Source organism: Ahaetulla prasina, chromosome 7 (assembly GCF_028640845.1).
Source record: "Ahaetulla prasina isolate Xishuangbanna chromosome 7, ASM2864084v1, whole genome shotgun sequence".
NCBI lineage: Eukaryota > Metazoa > Chordata > Lepidosauria > Squamata > Colubridae > Ahaetulla > Ahaetulla prasina.
The window spans coordinates 69,184,822-69,209,633 of NC_080545.1; the positions used below are offsets into that span (position 1 = coordinate 69,184,822).

The 24,812-nt window shown below is 41.5% G+C and overlaps 1 protein-coding gene across 5 annotated transcripts in view; it reads left to right on the forward strand.

The window, feature by feature from the left end:
• CARD10 (caspase recruitment domain family member 10) overlaps nucleotides 1-24,812 on the forward strand; it is a 60,630-nt gene that overhangs the window by 24,356 nt on the left and 11,462 nt on the right. For all 5 annotated transcript variants that reach the window (XR_009156090.1, XM_058190917.1, XM_058190919.1 and 2 more), the window contains 10 exons: nucleotides 9,801-9,956; nucleotides 10,919-11,044; nucleotides 11,724-11,921; nucleotides 13,056-13,193; nucleotides 15,517-15,632; nucleotides 16,472-16,512; nucleotides 17,375-17,495; nucleotides 18,490-18,670; nucleotides 22,814-22,937; nucleotides 23,162-23,402. Coding sequence is in view for 4 of the 5 variants with exons in the window: in XM_058190917.1 (XP_058046900.1) it covers nucleotides 9,801-9,956; nucleotides 10,919-11,044; nucleotides 11,724-11,921; nucleotides 13,056-13,193; nucleotides 15,517-15,632; nucleotides 16,472-16,512; nucleotides 17,375-17,495; nucleotides 18,490-18,670; nucleotides 22,814-22,937; nucleotides 23,162-23,402 (1,442 nt within the window). In the remaining variant the exon portion in view is untranslated. The remainder of the gene's footprint in view (nucleotides 1-9,800; nucleotides 9,957-10,918; nucleotides 11,045-11,723; nucleotides 11,922-13,055; nucleotides 13,194-15,516; nucleotides 15,633-16,471; nucleotides 16,513-17,374; nucleotides 17,496-18,489; nucleotides 18,671-22,813; nucleotides 22,938-23,161; nucleotides 23,403-24,812) is intronic.

Consider the following 24,812-nt stretch of genomic DNA (forward strand, 5'->3'; position numbering starts at 1 on the left):
TAAAATTTCTGTTTTAGAATTTCATTCTGGGCCTGTGACTTGGTTGCTACTTCACACTAACTCTTTTTGTTTTAGATGTGATTTGCTTAACAAGTAAACAATTGATTCATATATTGCATGTAAGTCATAAACAATGGCTTGCAAAGCCTTGTTCACATATTTAGCTGTGTCCAAATAAAACAAATCATTTTGGTTTGATGTATAAATCCAGTCTCTTGGTGCCAGGACTATTTTTTTTTTAAACCAAGTGATAAAGACTTTACTATTATAATTGAAATGGCAATGGGTTAGTCAAGAAGAAATGATGGCAGGTAGGCAGTCATAGAATGGATTCCACTTCATAAAAAGTGTCCATGAAAGAGACCTAAAACAAGATGAATCTACAGCATCAGCATGTATTGCGGGCCCAATTAGCAAAAGAAAGCTCAGGACTGTATTAGTTGGAAGCATGCGGAAGAGGCCTTCATCTTGCAATAGATAGACAATGGTTAAAATGATGATGATGATTTTTTTACTAGCACTATATTTCTACTACTGTTGTTCTAGCTGGAATTTAAGCATACCGATGGTAGTCCAATATAATTAAAAGGGCATCTGATTGGTAAACACTAAACTAGTTATATGTGTGATTTTACGTGTAGACCTTAAACAATTAAAGGGTGAATGCCAGCAAGCCTGTTCCTTCCTTTCCAGCAATGCCTTGTATTTTTGTGAATCACAGTCTTTGTTCCCTTCTAAATTACCTCATCACAACATTGACAAATGTTTTTCCTTGAGTGGCTTCAGTACAAAGTAATCTTTTATAATAAGTGTAAGACTTGCCACCCAGCCAAACATACGACGTATTGCATTAGAGTTGTGTTCATTCTTGCACTGGTGCTGGATCAGAACCTGAGTCGATAGAGTGCTAAAAATAAAATATATTTTAGAAAGAGGGCCTCCAACACTGGCTTAGATGCTGCTAAAATATCAGTGGGTGGTATGAACAGCTGTGATTCTCAGCTGTTTCAGAGATGTAAACAGCCTGTTATATCTGGGTTACCAAATAACCCCTATTTTTACTCTGGAATATATGAATATATATAGTTTTGAAGTTTTTCTTTAATTTATGATTTAAAACTATCCTGTATTATGGGTTCCAGTTATTTGGTTATTTACATAAGTTATCTCATGGTGCACAATTTACTCTAATTTGTTTTAGTTTTGGTGAATATTACTTCAATACATATAGTTTTTCTAGTCAACATTTTTTTTATTGAATTATAAAATATTATAAAATACAAAATGCAAAGTAAATAGAAAATAATAAATAAATAAAATAAAATATATTTTAGAAAGAGGGCCTCCAACACTGGCTTAGATGCTGCTAAAATATCAGTGGGTGGTATGAACAGCTGTGATTCTCAGCTGTTTCAGAGATGTAAACAGCCTGTTATATCTGGGTTACCAAATAACCCCTATTTTTACTCTGGAATATATGAATATATATAGTTTTGAAGTTTTTCTTTAATTTATGATTTAAAACTATCCTGTATTATGGGTTCCAGTTATTTGGTTATTTACATAAGTTATCTCATGGTGCACAATTTACTCTAATTTGTTTTAGTTTTGGTGAATATTACTTCAATACATATAGTTTTTCTAGTCAACATTTTTTTATTGAATTATAAAATATTATAAAATACAAAATGCAAAGTAAATAGAAAAGCAGTGGGGGTGGGGAAAAGGAAAGGAAAAGTGAGGAAAGATAAGAAAAAAAGAAGCATTGACGTCTGACACTGTCTGTTACAATAAAATTAATATCATATCACAACTTTTTGCTTTTTCATAATATGAACAAGCCATTTCTATAAAGCTCTATCAGTCTAATTGGTAAAACCCAAAGTAAAATTTTCATTCCTTTCCACATCAAGCACAAAGTTCAGAAGCGGTCTCCATGTGGAAACAAAAGTATTTATGTTTTTTTCTTTAATCAAAGTAGTCAATTTTGCCATTTCAGCCAACCCCATCAACTTCTGCAACCATTTGTCCATAGTAGGAAGTGTCCTTCTATTTTTGTGCATACAATAGTCTTGCTGAGGTCAACATATAACAAAGTTCCAAAAAAAATTTTCAATTATTTTTCCATTACACCCAAGAGCAAAAGCTCTGGTATCATTTTTATTTCCATTTTCAAAATTTTCTGTAGTAAAATACGAATCATACTCCAAAAATTTTATGCTTTATAACATGTCCATCATAGATGGTAAAAAGTCCCCTCTTTACTTTTACACTTCCAACATTCATTTGACATACCTTTATGTATCTTAGATAACGTATCTGATGTTAAATACTAACGATACATCATCTTATAGAAATTTTCGTTTAGATTATAATTTAATGTAATGTTTAAACCCATCGTCCACATATTTTTCAATTGTTCAAGCATCACATTATATCCAAAGTTTCTTGCCCACTGAGTCATACAATGTTTTACATGTTCATTTTCCAAGTTCAATTTCAATAACATTTTATAGATCTTAACAGTAATATGTTCATCGTTACCACATAATGAAATTTCCAATTCATTTTTAACCAAGTCAAATCCATAACATTTTTTATCTAGCTTAAACCTTTCTTTCAGTTGTTGATAGGTAAACCAATGGCAAACATAACCTTCTGATTCAAGTTCTTCCCTCATCTTTAGTATTGGGTCACCAGAGTTAAAAGATAAAATTTTACCGTAAGTCAATCAATCTGGCTTTGCCACCATTTCTTTTATAAAGAAGGCTTCCTGTGGTGACACCCAAAGGAGTAACTTCATAGAGAGCCTTGTTTTATATTCATTCCAAACTCTTGGTATGGCACGTCTAACAAAATGGTTATTAAAATCCACATTAACTTTACTTGTATCATACCATAAGTAGCCGTGCCATCCAAATCTAAATTCATGGCCCTCTATTTTATTTTATTATTTTATTTATTTATTATTTAAATTTATATACCGCCCTATCTCCCTAAGGACTCAGGGCGGTTCACAGGCAATTAAAAGCAAACATATAAATACAATTTAAAATAACACATAAAAAACTTATTAAATAGCCAAATTATTAAAACAATATAAATACTAAAAACCCCATTAAAACCAATAAATTTAAAAAACTAACCCAGCCCCGCGCAAATAAATAGGTGTGTTTTGAGCTCGCGACGAAAGGTCCGGAGGTCCGGAAGTTGACGAAGTCCTGGAGGGAGTTCGTTCCAGAGGGTGGGAGCCCCCACAGAGAAGGCCCTTCCCCTGGGCGTCGCCAGATGGCACTGCCTAGCCGACGGCACCCTGAGGAGTCCCTCTCTGTGGGAGCGGATGGGTCGGTGAGAGGTATTCGGTAGCAGCAGGCGGTCCCGTAAGTAACCCGGCCCTATGCCATGGAGCGCTTTAAAGATTGTCACCAAAACCTTGAAGCGCACCCGGAAGGCCACAGGTAGCCAGTGCAGTCTGCGCAGGATAGGTGTCACGCGGGAGCCACGAGGGGCTCCCTCTATCACCCGCGCAGCCGCATTCTGGACTAACTGGAGCCTCCGGATGCCCCTCAAGGGGAGCCCCATGTAGAGAGCATTGCAGTAATCCAGACGAGACGTCACGAGGGCGTGAGTGACCGTGCATAAGGCATCCCGGTCTAGAAAGGGGCGCAACTGGCGCACCAGGCGAACCTGGTGGAAAGCTCTCCTGGAGACGGCCGTCAAGTGATCTTCAAGAGACAGCCGTTCATCCAGGAGAACGCCCAAGTTGCGCACCCTCTCCATCTTAAAGCCAATGACTCGCCCCCAACAGTCAGCCGTGGACTCAGCTGACTGTACCGGGACGCCGGCATCCACAGCCACTCAGTCTTGGAGGGATTGAGCTTGAGCCTGTTTCTCCCATCCAGACCAGACGGCTTCCAAACACCGGGACAGCACTTCGATAGCTTCATTGGGGTGGCCCGTGTGGAAAAGTACAGCTGGGTGTCATCAGCGACAGCTGGTACCTCACACCGAAACCACTGATGATCTCACCCAGCGGCTTCATATAGATGTTGAACAGAAGGGTGAGAGAATCGACCCCGCGGCACCCCACAAGTGAGGCGCCCGGGCCGACCTCTGCCCTCCTGTCAACACCGTCTGCGACCGGTCGGAGAGATAGGAGGAGAACCACCGATAAACGGTGCCTCCCACTCCCAATCCTCCAACCGCGCAGCAGGATACCATGGTCGATGGTATCGAAAGCCGCTGAGAGGTCTAATAGGACCAGGGCAGAGGAACAACCTCATCCCTGGCCCTCCAGAGATCATCCACCAACGCGACCAAAGCCGCCTCAGTGCTGTAACCGGCCGGAAACCGGACTGGAACGGGTCTAGATAGACAGTTTCATCCAGGTGCAGGGGAAACTGATATGCCACCATATTTCTACAACCTTCGCCACAAAGCGAAGGTTGAGACCGGACGATAATTACCTAAAACAGCCGGGTCCAGGAGGTTTCTTGAGGAGGGCCTCACCACCGCCTCTTTCAAGGCGGCCGGAAAGACTCCTCCAACAAAGAGGCACTCAGAATCGCCTGAGCCAGCCTCGTGTCACCTCCTGAGTGGCCAGCACCAGCCAGGAGGGGCACGGGTCCAGTAAACACGTGGTGGCATTCAACCTACCCAACAACCTGTCCATGTCCTCGGAGCCACAGGGTCAAACTCATCCCAGACAATATCACCAAGACCACCTCAGACGCCCGCCTGAATCACCGCAATTTTGGTCCAGGCCGCTCAAGCTGAACGATTTTATCGATAGATAACCGTTAAACTCCTCAGCACGCCCCTGCAACGGGTCATCCCGCCCCCCTGGTGAAGGAGGGAGCGGTCACCAAACAGGGCGGCCGGGCGGTTATCTGCCGACGCAATGAGGGAGGAGGCGAGCAACGCCGCATCCTCAGTGCCACTAGGTAGGTCCTAGTATAGGATCTAACTAGTGTCCGATCAGCCTCTGAACGGCTAGACCTCCAAGAGCTCTCTAGGCGCCTTCTCCGGCGTTTCATCCCCCTCAGCTCCTCGGAGAACCAGGGAGCCGGTTGGGATCTGCGCCAGGTCAGAGGCCGCAGAGGCACGACACGGTCTAAGGCCCAAGCCGCAGCCCATTCCCAGGCTGCGGCTAGTTCCTCTGCCATGCCGTGAGCCAGACCTCAGGAAGTGGCCCAAGCTCCGTCCGAACCTCTCGGGTCCATCAGGCGCCTGGGACGGAACCAACGTAACGGTTCCGCCTCCCGCGGTGTTGAGTAGCGGTCAGAAAGTCCAGGCGAAGGAGAGAGTGATCTGACCATGACAAAGGTTCTGTGACTACATCTCTCAAATCCAGATCCTTCAACCACTGACCAGAGATAAAAATCAGGTCCAGTGTGCCTCCCCGATGTGAGTGGGGCCATCCACTACTTGAGTCAGGTCCAGGGCCGTCATGGAAGCCATGAACTCCCGAGCCACTGTCGATGATGAGCCGGTAGATGGCAGTTAAAGTCCCCATGACTAAAAGTCTGGGGTCTCCACTGCCACCCCCGCAAGCACTTCCAGGAGCTCGGGCAGGGCAGCTGTCACGCAGCAAGGCGCCAGGTACGTGACCAGCAAGCCCATCTGACAACTATGACCCCACCTCACAAAGAGGGATTCACATCCAGCAATCTGAGGGACAGCGGTCTCCTCGGCTCTAGACTCTCTTTAATAACAACCGCCACCCCCACCCCTACCCTGGGCCTCGGCTGATGGAATGCACGGAAACCCGGTGGGCACATCTCAACCAGGGCACACCCTTCAGTGCCCAACCAGGTTTCCATAACGCCTATAAGATCCGCGGCACCCCCCTGGATAAGATCATGTATTAGGGGGGCCTTATTGGCCACGGACCGTGCGTGGCATAACATAAGACGAAGGCCCAGGCTCTGAGGGTCTTGACCATCCGGGGAACGGGAGAAGTCAGAGGATCGGGCACGCGATCGCCTGCATACATCGAACGCGTGACCCCTGAACGACCGACAATCCCCTTCCGCCATATCTGCCCCTCCCACTTACCGTGCAAATGGACTCACCTCACACAAACCACTGATGATCTCACCCAGCGGCTTCATATAGATGTTGAACAGAAGGGTGAGAGAATCGACCCCGCGGCACCCCACACGTGAGGCGCCTCGAGCCGACCTCTGCCCTCCTGTCAACACCGTCTGCGACCGGTCGGAGAGATAGGAGGAGAACCACCGATAAACGGTGCCTCCCACTCCCAATCCTCCAACCGCGCAGCAGGATACCATGGTCGATGGTATCAAAGCCGCTGAGAGGTCTAATAGGACCAGGGCAGAGGAACAACCCCATCCCTGGCCCTCCAGAGATCATCCACCAACGCGACCAAAGCCGCCTCAGTGCTGTAACCGGCCGGAAACCGGACTGGAACGGGTCTAGATAGACAGTTTCATCCAGGTGCAGGGGAAACTGATATGCCACCATATTTCTACAACCTTCGCCACAAAGCGAAGGTTGAGACCGGACGATAATTACCTAAAACAGCCGGGTCCAGGAGGCCTCTTGAGGAGGGCCTCACCACCGCCTCTTTCAAGGCGGCCGGAAAGACTCCTCCAACAAGGAGGCACTCAGAATCGCCTGAGCCAGCCTCGTGTCACCTCCTGAGTGGCCAGCACCAGCCAGGAGGGGCACGGGTCCAGTAAACACGTGGTGGCATTCAACCTACCCAACAACCTGTCCATGTCCTCGGAGCCACAGGGTCAAACTCATCCCAGACAATATCACCAAGACCACCTCAGACGCCCGCCTGAATCACCGCAATTTTGGTCCAGACCGCCCCGGCTTGAACGATTTTATCGTATAGATAACCGTTAAACTCCTCAGCACGCCCCTGCAACGGGTCATCCCGCCCCCTGGTGAAGGAGGGAGCGGGTCACCCAAACAGGGCGGCTGGGCGGTTATCTGCCGACGCAATGAGGGAGGAGGCGAGCAACGCCGCATCCTCAGTGCCACTAGGTAGGTCCTAGTATAGGATCTAACTAGTGTCCGATCAGCCTCTGAACGGCTAGACCTCCAGGAACTCTCTAGGCGCCTTCTCCGCGCTTTCATCCCCTCAGCTCCTCGGAGAACCAGGGAGCCGGTTGGGATCTGCGCCGGGTCAGAGGCCGCAGAGGCACGACACGGTCTAAGGCCCCAGCCGCAGCCCATTCCCAGGCTGCGGCTAGTTCCTCTGCCGTGCCGTGAGCCAGACCCTCAGGAAGTGGCCCAAGCTCCGTCCGGAACCTCTCTGGGTCCATCAGGCGCCTGGGACGGAACCAACGTAACGGTTCCGTCTCCCTGCGGTGTTGAGTAGCGGTCAGAAAGTCCAGGCGAAGGAGAGAGTGATCTGACCATGACAAAGGCTCTGTGACTACATCTCTCAAATCCAGATCCTTCAACCACTGACCAGAGATTAAAAATAAGGTCCAGTGTGCCTCCCCCGATGTGAGTGGGGCCATCCACTACTTGAGTCAGGTCCAGGGCCGTCATGGAAGCCATGAACTCCCGAGCCACTGTCGATGATGAGCCGGTAGATGGCAAATTAAAGTCCCCCATGACTAAAAGTCTGGGGGTCTCCACTGCCACCCCGGCAAGCACTTCCAGGAGCTCGGGCAGGGCGGCTGTCACGCAGCAAGGAGCCAGGTACGTGACCAGCAAGCCCATCTGACAACTATGACCCCACCTCACAAAGAGGGATTCACACCGCAATCTGAGGTACAGTGGTCTCCTCGGCTCTAGACTCTCTTTAATAACAACCGCCACCCCCACCCCTACCCTGGGCCTCGGCTGATGGAATGCACGGAAACCCGTGGGCACATCTCAACCAGGGCACACCCCCTTCAGTGCCCAACCAGGTTTCCGTAACGCCTATAAGATCCGCGGCACCCCCCTGGATAAGATCATGTATTAGGGGGGCCTTATTGGCCACGGACCGTGCGTTGCATAACATAAGACGAAGGCCCAGGCTCTGAGGGTCTTGACCATCCGGGGAACGGGAGAAGTCAGAGGGATCGGGGCACGCGATCGCCTGCATACATCGAACGCGTGACCCCCTGAACCGATACAATCCCCCCCTACCGCCATATCTGCCCCTCCTACTTACCGTGCAAATGGACTCACCCTCACACAAAGGAACACACTCCCCCCCCATAACCTCCGAACCCATTAGATAGTCGCCACGAGCACGCGCTGGGGCTGTTTTCCCTCCCGACGGGCTACCCCCATCACCCGCCCTAACCCTCCCACCCCTTAAAAATGGGTTCAAGTAGTTCTAGTAACCATATAGTTTCTAAGAAAAGTGTTCGTGAGGAAGAAGCATATGGATACAATCAGTTATATAAATCTATTACACACTCAGCAAAATATTGCCATTTCCATTATACTCTGTAATTTTTTTCTGGAGTAGTTTAAGGACTCGTCCCGGAAAGCATGAAATTGTACGGTTCTTATCTTGGAAGACCTGAGCCCATCTGCCCATGTTCATAATCATCCATAAAACATTGCTTAGCTATGATGTTTTGGCTGTACGGTTTCAATCTGACATAGCTTGTCTCTTTAGCGTAAGTATTTTTCACTGCTTAGATCCCCTCATATCATTCATCTAAATATAATCAAAACTAGAGCTCTGCCTATACATTATTGACTTCGACAGCTACTGTGGCTTACTGGTTTAATGCAGGCAGATGCAGAGTCAGCTTATGGAAGCACCATCAGGGCTGACATTACTATTACAGATACTGAGACAAGCATCTTGGGCTTCAAAAGGAAGCCAGTATATAATTGTGGAATATATTTCTCTACTGACAAGGAAGAGAGAGATCTGCTTGTGTGGTTTTCAAGACAGTAACTTGATTGACCTTAGAATCAATGTATCCTGATTTTGCATTGCTCTGTCTCAGACAGCAGAATACCCCAGGTTTCTCTTGCTGGGAGTGAAAAGGCTGTTAAACTGCATCAATCTTATAGTCTCAAATAGATTTAACAGTCATTCTTTGCTTAGAAACTAAGGGGCCAGACTTGCTAATTGGCAGTTTTTACAATTCCTCCTAGACTAGAGGATTCAGAATTATTTAAAAGCAGCCGTGAAATTAAAAATGGCACAGCACTGGTATGAAGTTAGTTGCATAAATGCACCTTTCACTTTTGGTGGTAGTGAGGATATATAGATATTGAATTGATAACCCTTTCTTTTTTTTAAAAAAAAAAAAAGGCCCTTCCAGTGTTAACTGAGGATGAAGGGTGTTAAACATATCTGGAGGTTGTCAAGTAAACAAAGAGTAGACTAGATAGAGAACTCCACTCTGGAGCTCCTGCTGGAGATATTTTAAAATATTCCCTAGGCAAGCCTGCTAATTCTCTTCTTTTTTCCCCAAAGGCCTTAATTATCCTGAAATCATTATGTCCTAACACAGTGTTGGCAAACCTTTTTGGCACTGACTGCTGAAATGGGAGCGCACGCATGGGGGAGCACCAGAAACCAGAAGAGCAGCTCCTGGTTGTTCATGCGCATGCCAGGAAGCTGAGCTTCCGGTTTCCAGTGTGCGCATAAATGCTGGTCACCTGGTCTTCTGGTTTCTGGTGCGCATGCACATGTGAAGACCACCTGGCCGGTGTGCATGTGTGCGTCGGACCCCGGAAGAACAATGGGTGACGGCTCGCGTGCCCAGAGAGATGGCTCTGTGTGCCACTTCCGGCACTCCTTCCATAGGTTCGCCATCATGGTCCTAGCAGATGAGTGACTTTGCTTCTTTACTACTTAGAAAGCAAGGGAAGACCAGGCTCCGGGCTCTGAGAGGGTTCTTCTAGACATTCTGGAACATGATTGGAAAGAAGCACAAGCAGACAGACAGGAACTGTGTCAGAAGCTCAACTCCTTACAAAACGAGCTACAGTGTGCTGAACAGCTGAGAGATAAGGTAAGATGCCGTAACACTAACCCCAAGACATTTAAGCTTGGAGATGCATGTTCCAGACATTAGTGAGCAGGGAATGTCTGTGCCATGGGCTAAAGGCAGTCAAGATATTTTTGGACTCTAATCACTGATAGTCCTTAATTTGTTCTACCCTTTTGAAAAAAGCCAGTAAAACCTATGGAAGGAATCGTTTGCAAATTGAGACAGACAATGGAAGATGATAATGCTCCCATTTCCACCCCTGCAAACATATATATATATGTTTTCTGAGATTTTCGCAGGTGTTTGTATGTAGGTCTTTGGTTATTCGGGTTTTCTCCCATGTAAAATTGGAAGTGTCTTGGCAACGTTTCGACGAAGTCTCATTCGTCATCTTCAGGCTTCAGCTTTGCTCCCAGAAGCACGACTAAGGTGCCTTTTCCCTTCCACTAGAAGACATGTAAGAAATGAAAATATCCTCTACTCTGGTAGAGGATCGAAATCAATTGGTTTTGACTCAGTGGTGGATTGCTACTGGTTATCCGCGGTTCGGGAGTGACAGTAGTGGAAGTGTTGATGTGAGAGCGAACCGGTTCACTCTGACTGTCAGCTGGGCCCTCCCAGGTATATAAAAAGGAAAATAAGATTCTAATACTATTCATGGATCTCACTATTGTTAGAATGAACACCTTCATAGAGGTTAAGCAGTTTGGACCTCAGCAGGAAAAATCTTCCCTATCCTCCTTCCAATGTCTTTTAAACATCAGGTACATGCTTTCTAGACTGGAAATTCTAAATTTAGTCTCTTTGTCCTAAGCTATGCATGATAATTAAAAATGAGGTGTAAGCAATGCAAAACAGATGATGTACACTTTCTTCTTTCTGAACTCGGGCATTTGAAAAGAGATTGCAAACCCCCAACTGCCTTTGTTTAAGACCTGAACATTTACTTGGGAAATAATCCATCTCTGGAATGTCTTTCTCAGTATCTGCAAGAAATGGAGGATTTACAATTGAAATTCCATACTCTGCAGAAGAACTGTGATCTGTATAAGCACAGAATGAACACCGTGCTGACTCAGCTAGAGGAGATTGAGAAGGAAAGAGATCAGGTAAATTGCTTCTCCTCTGAAATATTTCCTTGGTTTATAATTACAGTATACAGTTAAGATTAAACCATGTGTTAACCATGAGGTTCTCGCTACTCCATTTCATGCTACTCAAAGTAATGGAAAAATACAGAAACCATATAGGAATGATAAGATGGAAGAATTGTGCTTGTTTCCAATCCATCCTGTTTCCCAGGGTGGTTCTTCATAGATATTTGTGTAATATGATCTCAGCTCTTAGATCAGATAGAAACATCTAGAAGTCTGTCAGAATTGTTTATTTATACCAGTTCTCGGTTATTTGGGTTATTTTTATTGAATGTGCTCTGTTCCATTGCTATTGCTCTGCAAGTAGTTGTATACTGATTGAATTATATGTCAATGCATTCTCATTTCTCTGTATTTCAGAGAGCTATCTTACTGTAATTTTACTTTCAATCAGGAAATTCTTTGTTTAGAACGGCCTGGTGAATACCAGAAGGGAGCTGAAAAGAACTTTAATAAACCATGGCATTTTATCTTTTTGATTATTGGATATTCAAACAGCAGAAATTATGCAGCAATGTGCAAAATTGGATATAACTTATTTAAAATGTGTTTTAGAGAAAAGAAGAGCATATGCTATGCACAATTCTGCCTATAATCTCACCCATCAGTTCCCCTTCTTCACTGTTTCCTTTAGGCCATTCAGAGCCGAGATGACATTCAGCTCCAGTATTCCCAAAGCCTCATTGAGAAGGACCAATATCGTAAACGTGTTCGGACCTTGGAGGAAGAGAGGGATGACTTGCTGAGCAAACTCACACAGGCTGAGGGCAAGATCCTCACCCTTGAAGGACAGTTGCAGCGATGCTCGTGTAACAGGGGGCTTGCCAAGAAGGTATGTTTGGAGGAAAAGAGAAAGACAATAGAGGAGAATATTTGTAACCCAGGGTTCAAATGAGAGGTCCTTGGTGTTCTCTGAGCTTGGTTGTTTTCTTGCAGATATTTCATTACCTAAACTAGGTAACACCACAGACTGGCATTGATGATGTTGCCTAGTTTGGGTAGTGAAATGTCTGCGAGAAAACAAGCTTAGAGAGCACCAAGGGAACTTTGAAAGAAAGACGAGAAGGCCAATGTCTTGTTGGGAAGGGAGACTAGAATTTAAGGGAATTGTCAGGCACAAAAGACAGGACTACACAGTTCAATTAACAGATTTATTGCTAAAAGCCTATGCATAGGAATCTTCTCAACTAAAGTGCAGCATCTGTTTAGAGTTAGATAAGGGTCAATAGCACTCAAGGGGGGGAGGGATTGGACTTAATTCTCTTGTGGCTACATAAGGATTTTAGGTCGATTCCCCCTTTCACTCTGCCCCTCCAGGTTCTGCCATTCCTTCTACAGGAATTCAGTTAAGCTTCTTAGAGAGGAAAAGGGCATGTGAGTGGCGATATAAGCTATCCTCCATGCCCTCATCTTCTAGATAATTGCAAGAGTGAGAAATCAGAAGATAAGAAGTACATGTAAAAAATAGCCCTACCCATAGTCCATCAAGAACAATAGTCCATCAAGAACAATAGTCCATCAAAAACTATTATCCAATAGTCCATCAAGAAGGCAAAAAGGACAGATAGATATTTTAATTTTAAACTACATTAAAGTCTGTAGGATTTAAATTGTCCCAAATTCTTCTTCAAGCCTTTGATATTTTATCAGAATGAAACAAAGACAAATCCCATGTCATTCATAGGATTCTAGCCTGATATTAAAAAATCGAACAAATTTTGGTACTACAAAAATGAAATTTCCCTCTGAAATGATTGAGTCAGCCTGGATGACTCTTAAAATCAGAAAAGGAATGCTCTTTTTACACTCCATAGAATCAATGCAGTAAATGAAGTAATGCAAAGAATTCTTGTCTGAAAATTAAGGCCCAGTGTGTGTCTGTATAGGAATAAATCTTAAGGGATGAGTTTCTTTATTGAAATATCTTGCATTCATTCTCTTTTTTTCTCTCCTCCTGGCTCCCAAGATATGTTCCTCTTCTCATTCACTCTACAGCAGCAGTTGGAGCATAATAGAGAAGCCTATGTCCCCGGAGGATGGGATTGTAGATTCACCAGACATCCTGGACATTGTGTTCCCAAGAGACTCTGTAGGGCCAGATGTGGTAAGAAGAGATTGCATAAGCTATGAACTAAAAAGGCACATTCTTAAATGCTCAGTTAATTACAAAGAATTAGATGGCAGAGACTAGTCAGTGCTGACCTACTGAGGTATAATTTTCAAAATCTGTCTGATAGTGAGAAATGCTGTAGAAGTTGTAATTCAGCAAAATGTGGAGGTCTATCTTGTGGTGGCTATTAATGAAGAAAGACAATTGATGCTTTTTGGAGGAAAGAGCTGATCTGGTACAAGATAATTTTATATGTTCTTGGAAACGATTGCTGGTTTTCTGTTTATATGGCAAAAACTGATATCCGAAGCTGACAGTATACTTAGTAAGGGCAAAGTTGAGGCTGTAAGTCAGGTTCCTACAACTAAATACCACCAGGTTGTATTAAGAATCTTGTTATAATCCCAAAACATCTAGAGGGTTCTAAATTGGGGATTCCAATCCCAGCATATCTGTGGGAACTTGCTCTTTTATGATTTTTGACAAGAACTGATGAAATCTCTGTTCTAGAACCAATAAAATTATGTAATGTTCTGCACTGTGTTCAGCAGGTAGGCAAGACTGTCACAGCCACTACTATTGGCCTATTATGTACTGGACTCCTACATTAGGTAAATACTTTATTGCAGGAAGACATACTAATCAGTTAATGAGAGAGTGCAATGAATCTGAATCAAGAAAATTCAATTGAATTGAAAATTTGGTGGAGTATTATGACCACACCGTTAGTTCCCAACACCATTTCTTTAGGAGACACTAACATCTAATTTTGAGCATGCAGGTTTAGATGAGTAGGGTTTCATGTTTATTAAACCAGGAAATATAAAATTACAAATGACAATCCAACTTTTTAATGAAATCTGTGGCAAGTCAATATATTTGTGGGGCCCTTTTTTATTCTGGTGTCTTCCATATGTACTGGAATACATGCAAACTTGTATAGTTCAATTCTGTGGTAGAAGATTGGGGCCAGCCTCAAAACTACCCTTGGTTTTCCATACTTGTTTGCTTCTTAAAGAAGGATCTTCCGGCTGTAGCCTATGTTCTCTTCACAGTTGGCTTCCCGATGGAGGAGTAGATTCCAGGAACAAGTTGGCTTCTATGCCATTTGCTTCCTGAAGTTGTCTCTTTCCTCTCAGGATGGCTTTTGCTTGGGATGTTTTTAATATTCTATGAAGTTGCTGGTGATAACAAAATGATATAAGTACAAATAGAACTTGAAACTTCCCCTTGTATTCTATCCTAAATCTGCAAACTGGATACATTAACTTCTCATTAGAGTTCTGGTATTTAGGCTACCATTCACCAATTTGACATTTTCTAGAAGAGTTGGGTTTATAGTCCATTGGATTCCCACCCATTATGACCACTCAGAATAACTCAGTTATCAGGTTAATGAATAGTGCTAAGTAGTTGAGGCACCAGGCTAGAAACTGAAAGACTAAATTCTAGTCCTGTCTTAGCAATGAAAGCCACCTGGGTGACGTTGGTCGGTCACTTCCCCTCAGCCCAACTCATCTCATAGGGTCATTGTGGGGAAAGTAAGAGGAAGAAGGTGTGCTGGATATGTTTGTTGTGACCGAAGCCCAAGTAGTGATTACCAAACACAATTCAGTTCTGAACAAACTTATTTTATTAAAACAGCTGAGAATTAATTCATTCTCAGCTTAGTCCAAAACAAATTCTTCATAAACAGTCCTTTGGCCTTATATTTCTTGTCTCTGGCAATCTGCCAAAGGCTTTTCTTGACAACTCCCCCACAAAGTTCAAGAGTTGCTGACAAGAAGCAATGAAATCAACGTTGCTTTTCCACAAAGAACCCAACAGCTCGTTGCTGCTCTTTTAAGCCTTATGGGAAAAGGCCAATCATCTTCTCGCCTTACTCCTGAGTCATCCTTTTTTTCTTCAGCTGCTCTTGCCTTCTGGCAGCTCTTCTCATGCATGCACTAGGAACAGGCTCCTCCTGTTCCTCTGCCTCTCTGCTGTCCGTCTCTGGAGGTTCCGGAGTCCGCGCATCGCTCCCAGATGGCCCTGGCCCCATCCCTGCCTCCGATACACAGCCCTCATCCGGGTCTTCCCCTAACTCCAGGACTGGCCCATCGTCCTCCCCAGCCTCCTCACTGTCCGACTCCGCTGCTAGGCTGCTGGCAGACAACAACGTTCTCCACTTTGAGTTATTTGTAAAAATATAAAGATGGGTTAGAAATAATGAAATAAAAAATATCAAGCCTAGCTAAAGAATGATTGAGACAATGAAATGTGGGATGGAGAGGTAAGAACTTGTGTAAATTAAACATATGTTTTCTGCTTTTCTTAGGAAGTGACTCCAGACAGAGAGAAAGAAATTAACCGGCTCTCCATCTTTCCCTTCCCACCATGTGCAGGCTCTATACTTCGACGGCAGCGTGAAGATGGGACAACACCTTTCAAGAGGTATCACTTAGAATAGGCTATAAAGAAATTTCTCTCTCATTACCTTCCTGAACCATGGGCTTGTCTTTGGGAGAATATTTCCTGCTGCATCACACACTTCAACATTAATGCATTTTTTTCTCAACTTTTGCAACTTTAAGGTGTGTGTGAACTTCAATTCCCAGAACTGGCTGGGGAATTCAAAATCCACACATCTTTAAGTTATCCAGGTTGAGAAACAATGCATTAATGTATGACTGGTAGAGAAATATTGTACCTCAGACATGTAGAACTGCAGTGTTACTGTGAATTCTGGATTGACTCCCTTTCACTTAGTTTAATTCAGATTGTCAAATGTTTGGTAGAAACTCATTCAGTGCTGAATTTGAACAATCCAGTCTCTCCTCTTTCTGAAGGTTCTTTCTGCCAATCAGTTTTCTGTATGAGAATTAAAATATTTATGTTCTGGAAATGGAATGAAGGGATTGAAGTCATGTCAGAGAGCACAAATAGGCCAGGCAAGAGACAGGGGCACCTTAAATTCTAACCTAATCCCCAGAGGTTTTAACTGTTCTGTTTTGGTGTTCCAAGTAAGAGATTTTAAACTCTCGAATGAAGGAGACAGACAAAGTGGTAATGAAGTTACCTCGCTCAGGTTACATTTTTTTTTTATCAATATAGATAATACGATAACATGGTGGAGCATTAATGAACACTGGAAAGGAACTTCCCACTATTTTATATGTCCTATGAATTATTTGAAGAAATGAAAGAATATTAATGTAAGAGATTTGATTTTGATTTTTTTGTAAAAAAATATGTTTTTCCTCATTGTGTTCTGTGTTTTTTTTTGTCTTCAGTTGGTCTTATGGGTCCTTTGGTAGCATGGATGACCTAACAGGTATTGCTAGTCATGATTTCCTATCAAACATGTTCATCTTGAAAGCTACAAGAGGGATTATTGGGGCAAGCGGAGAAGAGACAAAAATCACCTGCATGAATATGCATCCACTAGGGGGCACACTTGTCCCATGCTTCAGCTGCTAGTTCTGGGTTAATTATCCAGGGGCTCACTGGTGTCCTGCATGCATGCTTGGCTCTCAAGTTATTCCTGTTTGGTGTACTTAATTTATTGGGGAGGGGGAGTGGTTAGACAATGAACGTGATTCAGATTCAGAAGAGTAGAAACTGGAAAAGATGAATGTTTCAGCTTCTGGCTGTTATTGGTTCTTGGTGACAGGTTGTAAATCTCTAAAGCCTGTCTCACTGTATATCCTGAGAGATCAGATAGTTTTGTGGCATTCACTACCAAGGCATCTAACAGGAAGATTAACATTTAGCCCAATCCTGTCCGGAATTTTGCATTTAGATGTTAAGGATGCCAAAATTATGCCCAAAACCCAATCATTCAATGCCTAAATTCAGTTCAAACTTCTCTGCTGATTCCTTGAATGGACATTCACAGTCCTGATTTTAATGTAATATGGGGGTTCTTTAAAGATGCCATATTTACTCCATGACTTGCTATCTTTGGAGGGCTGATATCACCCAAGCTTGTGACCCAAGCTTGTAGGTGTGTAGGTCCTTTACTGAGTTCCACCCATCTGATGGCACATTAGCCTTGCAAAGGAAAGAGCCTTTCCATTTGGGGTTTTGTTCCCATATTTATGTCAGTGTTTTTCCTCCCCTGAACCTCCCCAGCTCTCTACATGCAACATAAGAATGAATAATTTGAACTTGCTCTCCATCTTTCTCCCTATCAGGAAGCATCACCACCACAGCCTCTTCTGCCAGGTCACCTTCATCTTCCAGCAGTGCACACACCAGAGCAAAATCAGAAGCCTGCCTGTCCGATGATTCTGATCAACAGAACTTTGCCAGAAGGTCTGTTTGGCTTCCTCCTCGGTTTCTAGAGACAGCTTTATTGACACAAGTGTCATAGATAATAAGACTGTCCTCTACCATCCCAGCTCAAAGCTCAGCCCCCTGATGCTGCAACCTATAGGTACTATTTATGATGCTACCACCACCTACTTCCTTGCCAGTTCAGAACAGCAGGCACCAACTAGGGAAACTGCTACATCATGAGAAAGGCTCATCCTACTGTTAGAATATAGTCTTTTCTTTTTAGGAAATGGAATCCAGATTTGAAATCATCTTTCAAATTTTCAGTTATTTTCTTACTGCAATATACTTCTCTGGGGCAGTTCACATTAAAAAAGAAAGAAAATGCACCCCCCCTCCATTAACACACAAATTATATTAGATCCAAAGAATTTCAACAAAACAAAGCAAACCTTGTTGACAGGTAAAATATAACTTTTATTAATCTGGCATCTTCCAAATGCAGTCCAACATGAGCACTGCAAACTCTCATATTCTCCAGTAGGCCTGGTAGCTGGGGGTGATGGGAATAGTGGTGCATTACATCCTAATATCAGGTTGTTAAAAGCTGGAAAATTTCCAGCTTAAAATCTAGCAACAATCTTTCTTGCACAAGAAATGGAGGCTGTTGCCTAAGGTGTTGCTGTAGCTGAGATTAGGTAGATCTATATATATAAAAAAAGGTACTATTGTGTCAAGACAAAAAATTAAGTTTGGGATTCATGTGTCCTTAGGCTGCACAATAAAAATACCTTGCCTCCCTAGGACCTAGCAGTGCCATGAATTTAGTTATTGCACAGCTCTTCAGATGAAAACTCTGCAGTAGTTGTAGAAAATCCAGCCTGTCATGGTTCTGTGATTGATGCATGGTGTAAACTAGAACATTTTACTGGATGTGCCTCTATTGTTCTTGTAAAACAGAAGTCATAGCCATCTCTCCATTTATGCAGAGGCCAGAATCTAAATCCCTTTCATGGTTTGCTTTCCCTTTTAGATCGGTTATGGTGCATTTGTCCAACACAGGTTCCCTGAGTGTTCCAGGAGCCCAGAGCAGGGGACTGACAGAAGACATTTCCATCCTTGGAGGAAACAGAACTGGGATTTATATCCAGTGGGTGAAACCAGGCTCAGAAGCTGAGAAGGCAGGACTCCAAGAGGGATGTCGGCTCCTAGAAGTATGAATAGACCTTGCTTCTGCAAAATTATGGCTAATTTCTATGAAGGAAGAGTTGGATAAGAAAAGGGAGAAACACTTAAGTTTTGGACATTAATATTTGAAGCATTTATTTCAGTTCCACTTTTCAACATATATCTGCCATTCCCATGCACAATTTTAAAGCACTTTTTCTAACATTCCCTTTCAGTTTAACATTTTCAGTTAATCTCAAATCATTTTATCACTTTTATTTTTAATTCCATTCACCAATGAGGCTCCTTGTCTTGATTTTCTGCCAAATTCCAGAATTTAAAAAAAAAACTCCATCAAAATTGCTCTGTGTTTTCTTCATAACGATTCCTTCTCTTTTATTACATTATTTGCCATAAATACTATCATTCTCATTTTTGCTGCAGCAATCATTTTCTTATATGGATTTTTTTCCCCTCGTCCACAAACTCTTTCAGTTTATCATTCCACCAGGTGTCCATTCCAAACTCCCCATTAATGTATCTTTACCTACTTTTGTGATCCTCAGTAACATAATTCTCTGCTTCAGGCATCTTCTATATCCTCTTAACTTACATCTACTTTCCATTCATTCTCTTGGAAGATTAATCTATCGTCTAATACTTTTTCATGTGAGGCTCATACTTTCTTTTCCGCCAGACTTCATAACTTCAGACTTATATCTTTCATGGCTTTCTTTTTTTATTCCATGACAATTTTACTCTCAAGATTTACTCTTGACAGCAAAAAAAAAAAAAAATCTGTCCCATATTCAGAATCGCTCAGCGCTTTTATATCCTTCACTAATTCTCATCATAAAAGGTCAAAATAATCATGAATTTAGATTTGTATTAATACCTTTGGTACATGTGCATGAAGAGACTTATGTTTAAATCACATTTTTGAAGCACACCTTTTCCTGAGCAGGTGCTCAACATATAGTCACCGTTCTTACTTAATTTTCAATTTCTTGAAGATCCAGTCTCTTTTTCTGTATTCTCTCCTCTTGCTCTCATCTATCCATTCAGGAAACCTAACAGTAATTTTTACCATGCATCACACTCATTCAGAATACTGCATAATTTCCACCAAAGTCTGTTTCTTCTGCTTTTCTCACATTAATACAATTCATTACAATTATTAGCAATCTATGGATTCCAAACTCCCTATACGCTAATAGCAACCTACTGTAGATGAAACCAATTCATACTTCCTGATATAAATTTTAGTGCTTATTTTTCATATATTCTAATTCATAGTCTTTTATGTGCCATGGTTATCGCAAAATTGTCCGAATATACTAATCTCCATCCCACACCATAGATTTGGTTAATTTAGGCTTTTACTGAATATTATTTAGTGATATAGAAAATTTAGATGAAGTTACCAGGTCACATGTAGCTTTCTTTGCTAATGATAAAAACAGTTAGTTTTGCACATTTTGGCCAATATGCTATAAGATAAGATCCATTTTACTCCAAGCATATTCACACTATTCTGATAGCTAGCAACCCCAGTCTAGTGATTACTTTGGAAACCAACATATTATTCCTGCATTCTATAACTTAGAGGCATAACTCCGTAATACTTTTTCATGTGAGGCTCATACTTTCTTTTCCGCCAGACTTCATAACTTCAGACTTATATCTTTCATGGCTTTCTTTTTTTATTCCATGACAATTTTACTCTCAAGATTTACTCCTGACAGCAAAAAAAATAATAATCTGTCCCATATTCAGAATCGCTCAGCGCTTTTATATCCTTCACTAATTCTCATCATAAAAGGTCAAAATAATCATGAATTTAGATTTGTATTAATACCTTTGGTACATGTGCATGAAGAGACTTATGTTTAAATCACATTTTTGAAGCACACCTTTTCCTGAGCAGGTGCTCAACATATAGTCACCGTTCTTACTTAATTTTCAATTTCTTGAAGATCCAGTCTCTTTTTCTGTATTCTCTCCTCTTGCTCTCATCTATCCATTCAGGAAACCTAACAGTAATTTTTACCATGCATCACACTCATTCAGAATACTGCATAATTTCCACCAAAGTCTGTTTCTTCTGCTTTTCTCACATTAATACAATTCATTACAATTATTAGCAATCTATGGATTCCAAACTCCCTATACGCTAATAGCAACCTACTGTAGATGAAACCAATTCATACTTCCTGATATAAATTTTAGTGCTTATTTTTCATATATTCTAATTCATAGTCTTTTATGTGCCATGGTTATCGCAAAATTGTCCGAATATACTAATCTCCATCCCACACCATAGATTTGGTTAATTTAGGCTTTTACTGAATATTATTTAGTGATATAGAGAAAATTTAGATGAAGTTACCAGGTCACATGTAGCTTTCTTTGCTAATGATAAAAACAGTTAGTTTTGCACATTTTGGCCAATATGCTATAAGATAAGATCCATTTTACTCCAAGCATATTCACACTATTCTGATAGCTAGCAACCCCAGTCTAGTGATTACTTTGGAAACCAACATATTATTCCTGCATTCTATAACTTAGAGGCATAACTCCGTAATACTTTAAAGCAGGGGTCTCCAACCTTGGCAAGTTTAAGACTTGTGGACTTCAACTCCCAGAATTCCTCAGCCAGCAAAGCTTAAACTTGCCAAGGTTGGAGACCCCTGCTTTAAAGCAACATTGAATTGAACGAAGCATATCATAAGCTTATTGGTTATTCAATATCATCTATTTGACTGTTACAAAATATGAATGCTACACTTTTGGTCTATCCCAGGGGTCTCCAACCGTCCACAAGTTTTAAAGGGACCAAGGTTGGAGACCCCTGGTTTATCCAATACAGCTGTTGTTATGTTTCTAAAGCACTAAAAGAAACAAAATCCTATTTGATAGATTATACATTTTTGTCCCCAAAGTGAAAACAGAATACTGGAAACGAAGCTGCTCTAAGTTCCTTTCCAATTTCTATCTTTTGATTCTGGTCATTGCACTATACCAAACATGATGGAGTTGCTTATGTTTCTTACTGATCGGCCTTCTCATCCAGTATCTGATTAAATGTTATATTTCTCAGCAGCTGATTGATTTTCAGTGTATGTTATACTAGCTTGAGGAATTGCTAGTGCAGTTAGTAATTTTTGATTTTGAACTAAATTGTCTCCCCTTCTCTCTCCCTCAGGTTAGTAATATATATTATATCATTTGTTTAGAAATACAGCAAGTCAATTCTACCATATTTGAGTACCTTCTGTTGACCAAAGTTTTGGATTGTTGTTCCGAAAGAATGCCCTGATGGTGGCAAGCCCTTTGAGACAGACAAATTCAGAAAAAGATAATTACTTGAATTTCTGGAACAAACTTTAGTTCTAGTAGGATAATGTAGCAGAATCTTGAAAACCTGCCAAAGCAATTCTTCAGCTGAATTAATACCCACCATAATTAAGATGGGGTTACTCTGGGTCTGTTTCTTACAGTATATTTCTCCCTCTTCTAGATCTTTAACAGCCCTGCTGTTTTTTTAAATCTTTAATCTTTCCTACAATGGTCTTCCTTTCTCCTCCTTCTATATTTCCAAGGTCTGTTAGATATTCCATCACAATAAGAGAATAATAAAAGTGGAATTGTTTATGATGTTAGATTATTCCATGTGTCTGACTTAGTCACTGCTGTTCATCAATTTTATTTACAGCCAAAAGGTTTTAAAAAGGTTTTTAAACACATTTTGGGCCTTTTGGCCATAAATAAAACTGCTGTTAATGTAGCCTGCATACACAAATTTCTCTTGCGTATAGTTTTCTCATATAATGACATTGGGCAGAAATAACCAAGCACGGAGCATGCATCTACCAATAAACAAAAGGCTATAGCCTGTTTGAGAAAACTTTGGAGAAGTTGTTTGTTTTAAGAGCTTACAAGACTTCCATTCCTTGTTTAAAGGAAGATCTAAGAACCCAGCAACAGCTTTTTTTCAAAGATCTGTTAAGGAAGCCTCCTATCTATTTTATATTCATCAATTGTCTCTTGATTTCTTGAACAGCTTACAGTTACAAAGAAGGTAACTGTAAGCCCAGAAATGTTATTCTGAAGCTAATGATTCTTCTCCCTCCCTCTCCCTCTCCCTCTCCCTCTCCATCTCCATCCCTATCCCCCATCTCTCTTAGCTTAGGGAGGCACAGCTGAATGGAGAGGGGCTCTCTTTGGAGAACTGCACAATGGAGGTTGCTCACTTAAGCTTGTTGCAATGGAAGGACCCATCTGCTCTTCTGTTCTCACATGACATCAGAGGTAAGTAGCTAAGCAGATGGTGTTGTGTTTATTTATCTTAGATTCATTTGGACACCAAACTTGAATATATTCTGCATTTGTGTTGACGATATGAAAATATATACAAATGAACACCTGATTATTTATTTTTCATCTCTAAAGAGCATCTAATTTTCTGGTAGGATGCTGGTCTATATTGATCCTTAAAAACTTTTTCCTTTCTTGTATTCTCTTCTCTTTATTAGGCTATCAGCCTCTCAAAGAAGCATTTGATTCCAGAAAGAAAATTCTTGGTGACTCATTTTATGTGCGTACTAACCTGAGCCTCCTGGAGCTTTCAAACCCTTATGCTCTATGTGTGAAGTGTCGAGAAATCCTTCATGTTACTGATACCTTGTATAAGGGGCAGTTGGAATGGTACTGTGCTCGTGTGGACCCCTTCACACTTCGAGACTTGGACAAGGGCACAATACCCAACTACAACAGGTAATCATCCTGGAGCATGTGCCCCTTGTTCATGTACTAAAATTACTATTTTGTGCTTCAGAAGGGGGAAAAAATAGACCACTCCATTTTCTTCACCAGAGATTGTAGCTCAGTCATTGAAGATGAGCTACGAGTGCAAATTCTAACCCTAATATCTTCAGCTAGGTAGAGAAAGAAGCAAATGGGCGTATGACGTGAAATCAGAGCATGCAATGTTTTAATAGATTCTTAAGCCAGCTTTCTATTCTTTGTATAACACCATTTTTGTGCTTATTATAATAGAAAAATTGTGGTAACACGCAAAGCAAAGCATCACTATGATATGTTGGTGTTGTAAATGCAAGGTTTGTAGGAAAGCAGGGTTTTGTTGCGGGGGGAAGGAGATTCTGATAGCCCAGCTTATTTTACAAAAGGTCCTGTCTATCATTCATTCGTTCGTTCGTTCATTCATTCATTCATTCATTCATTCAATGAATGAATGAATGATGATCTTAAGTACATTTTGCCTACTAAATGTTGTTAAACTCTAGGCTGCTGGATTTCTCATCAGTTCTGCAAAATGTTATTTTTAAAAATATTTTAAAGTTATTTGTACTATTTAGATAGTATTATTAGAATAACTTTAGATACACTTGTGTTTCCAGGGTTAGCTGAATTTTATTCAGTACTGTGCTCTTACTATCTTGCCATCAGAATTCTAGAGAAAACTGGGCTGATATGTGTGGATAAATGCATGTAGACGAGATGGAACTGACAATCTGGAGTAAGTAGGGTGCTCAGTGGAGAGATTTTAATTTGCCAGGCTCATGTTCAAATGAGTCAGAAATATCCATAGGAATATTCATGATCAAAAACTTTGAGATTTCCTCCAATATCTCTGGGGAGAAAGAAATGACAATTGGATAAAGATAATGGAAATAAATATAAATTTATATATATATATATATATATATATGTATGTATGTATGTATGTATGTATATGTATATGTATATTTTAAAAAAAATTTGCTACCCCAACCTAATACCACCCAGTATGTTGAATTACATATTCTGTTGTACACAGCCTGCTGATGGAAATCATGGACATTAAAATTCCAGTGTAATTAATTATAGTATCAGATTGGGGAAACATTTTGTTAAAGAAACCATTGATTTAATAATCTATTACCTACTATAAAATAAGTTTTTTTAAAACCCTGTGCATTGGCAGCAGGTTTCAGAGTTGAGCTTAGCAGAGTTAATTCTCAATGCAGATGGTTGGCATAGTGTGTGTGTATACATACACACACACACACACCCTTTTGAAAAAAAGTTTTCTTTAGAGTTATTATTTTAATTATACATTATTTTATGCATAATTAATTTAACAGTGAATTGATTTGGTCTATAATCTGAAGTTTCCTGGGGCTG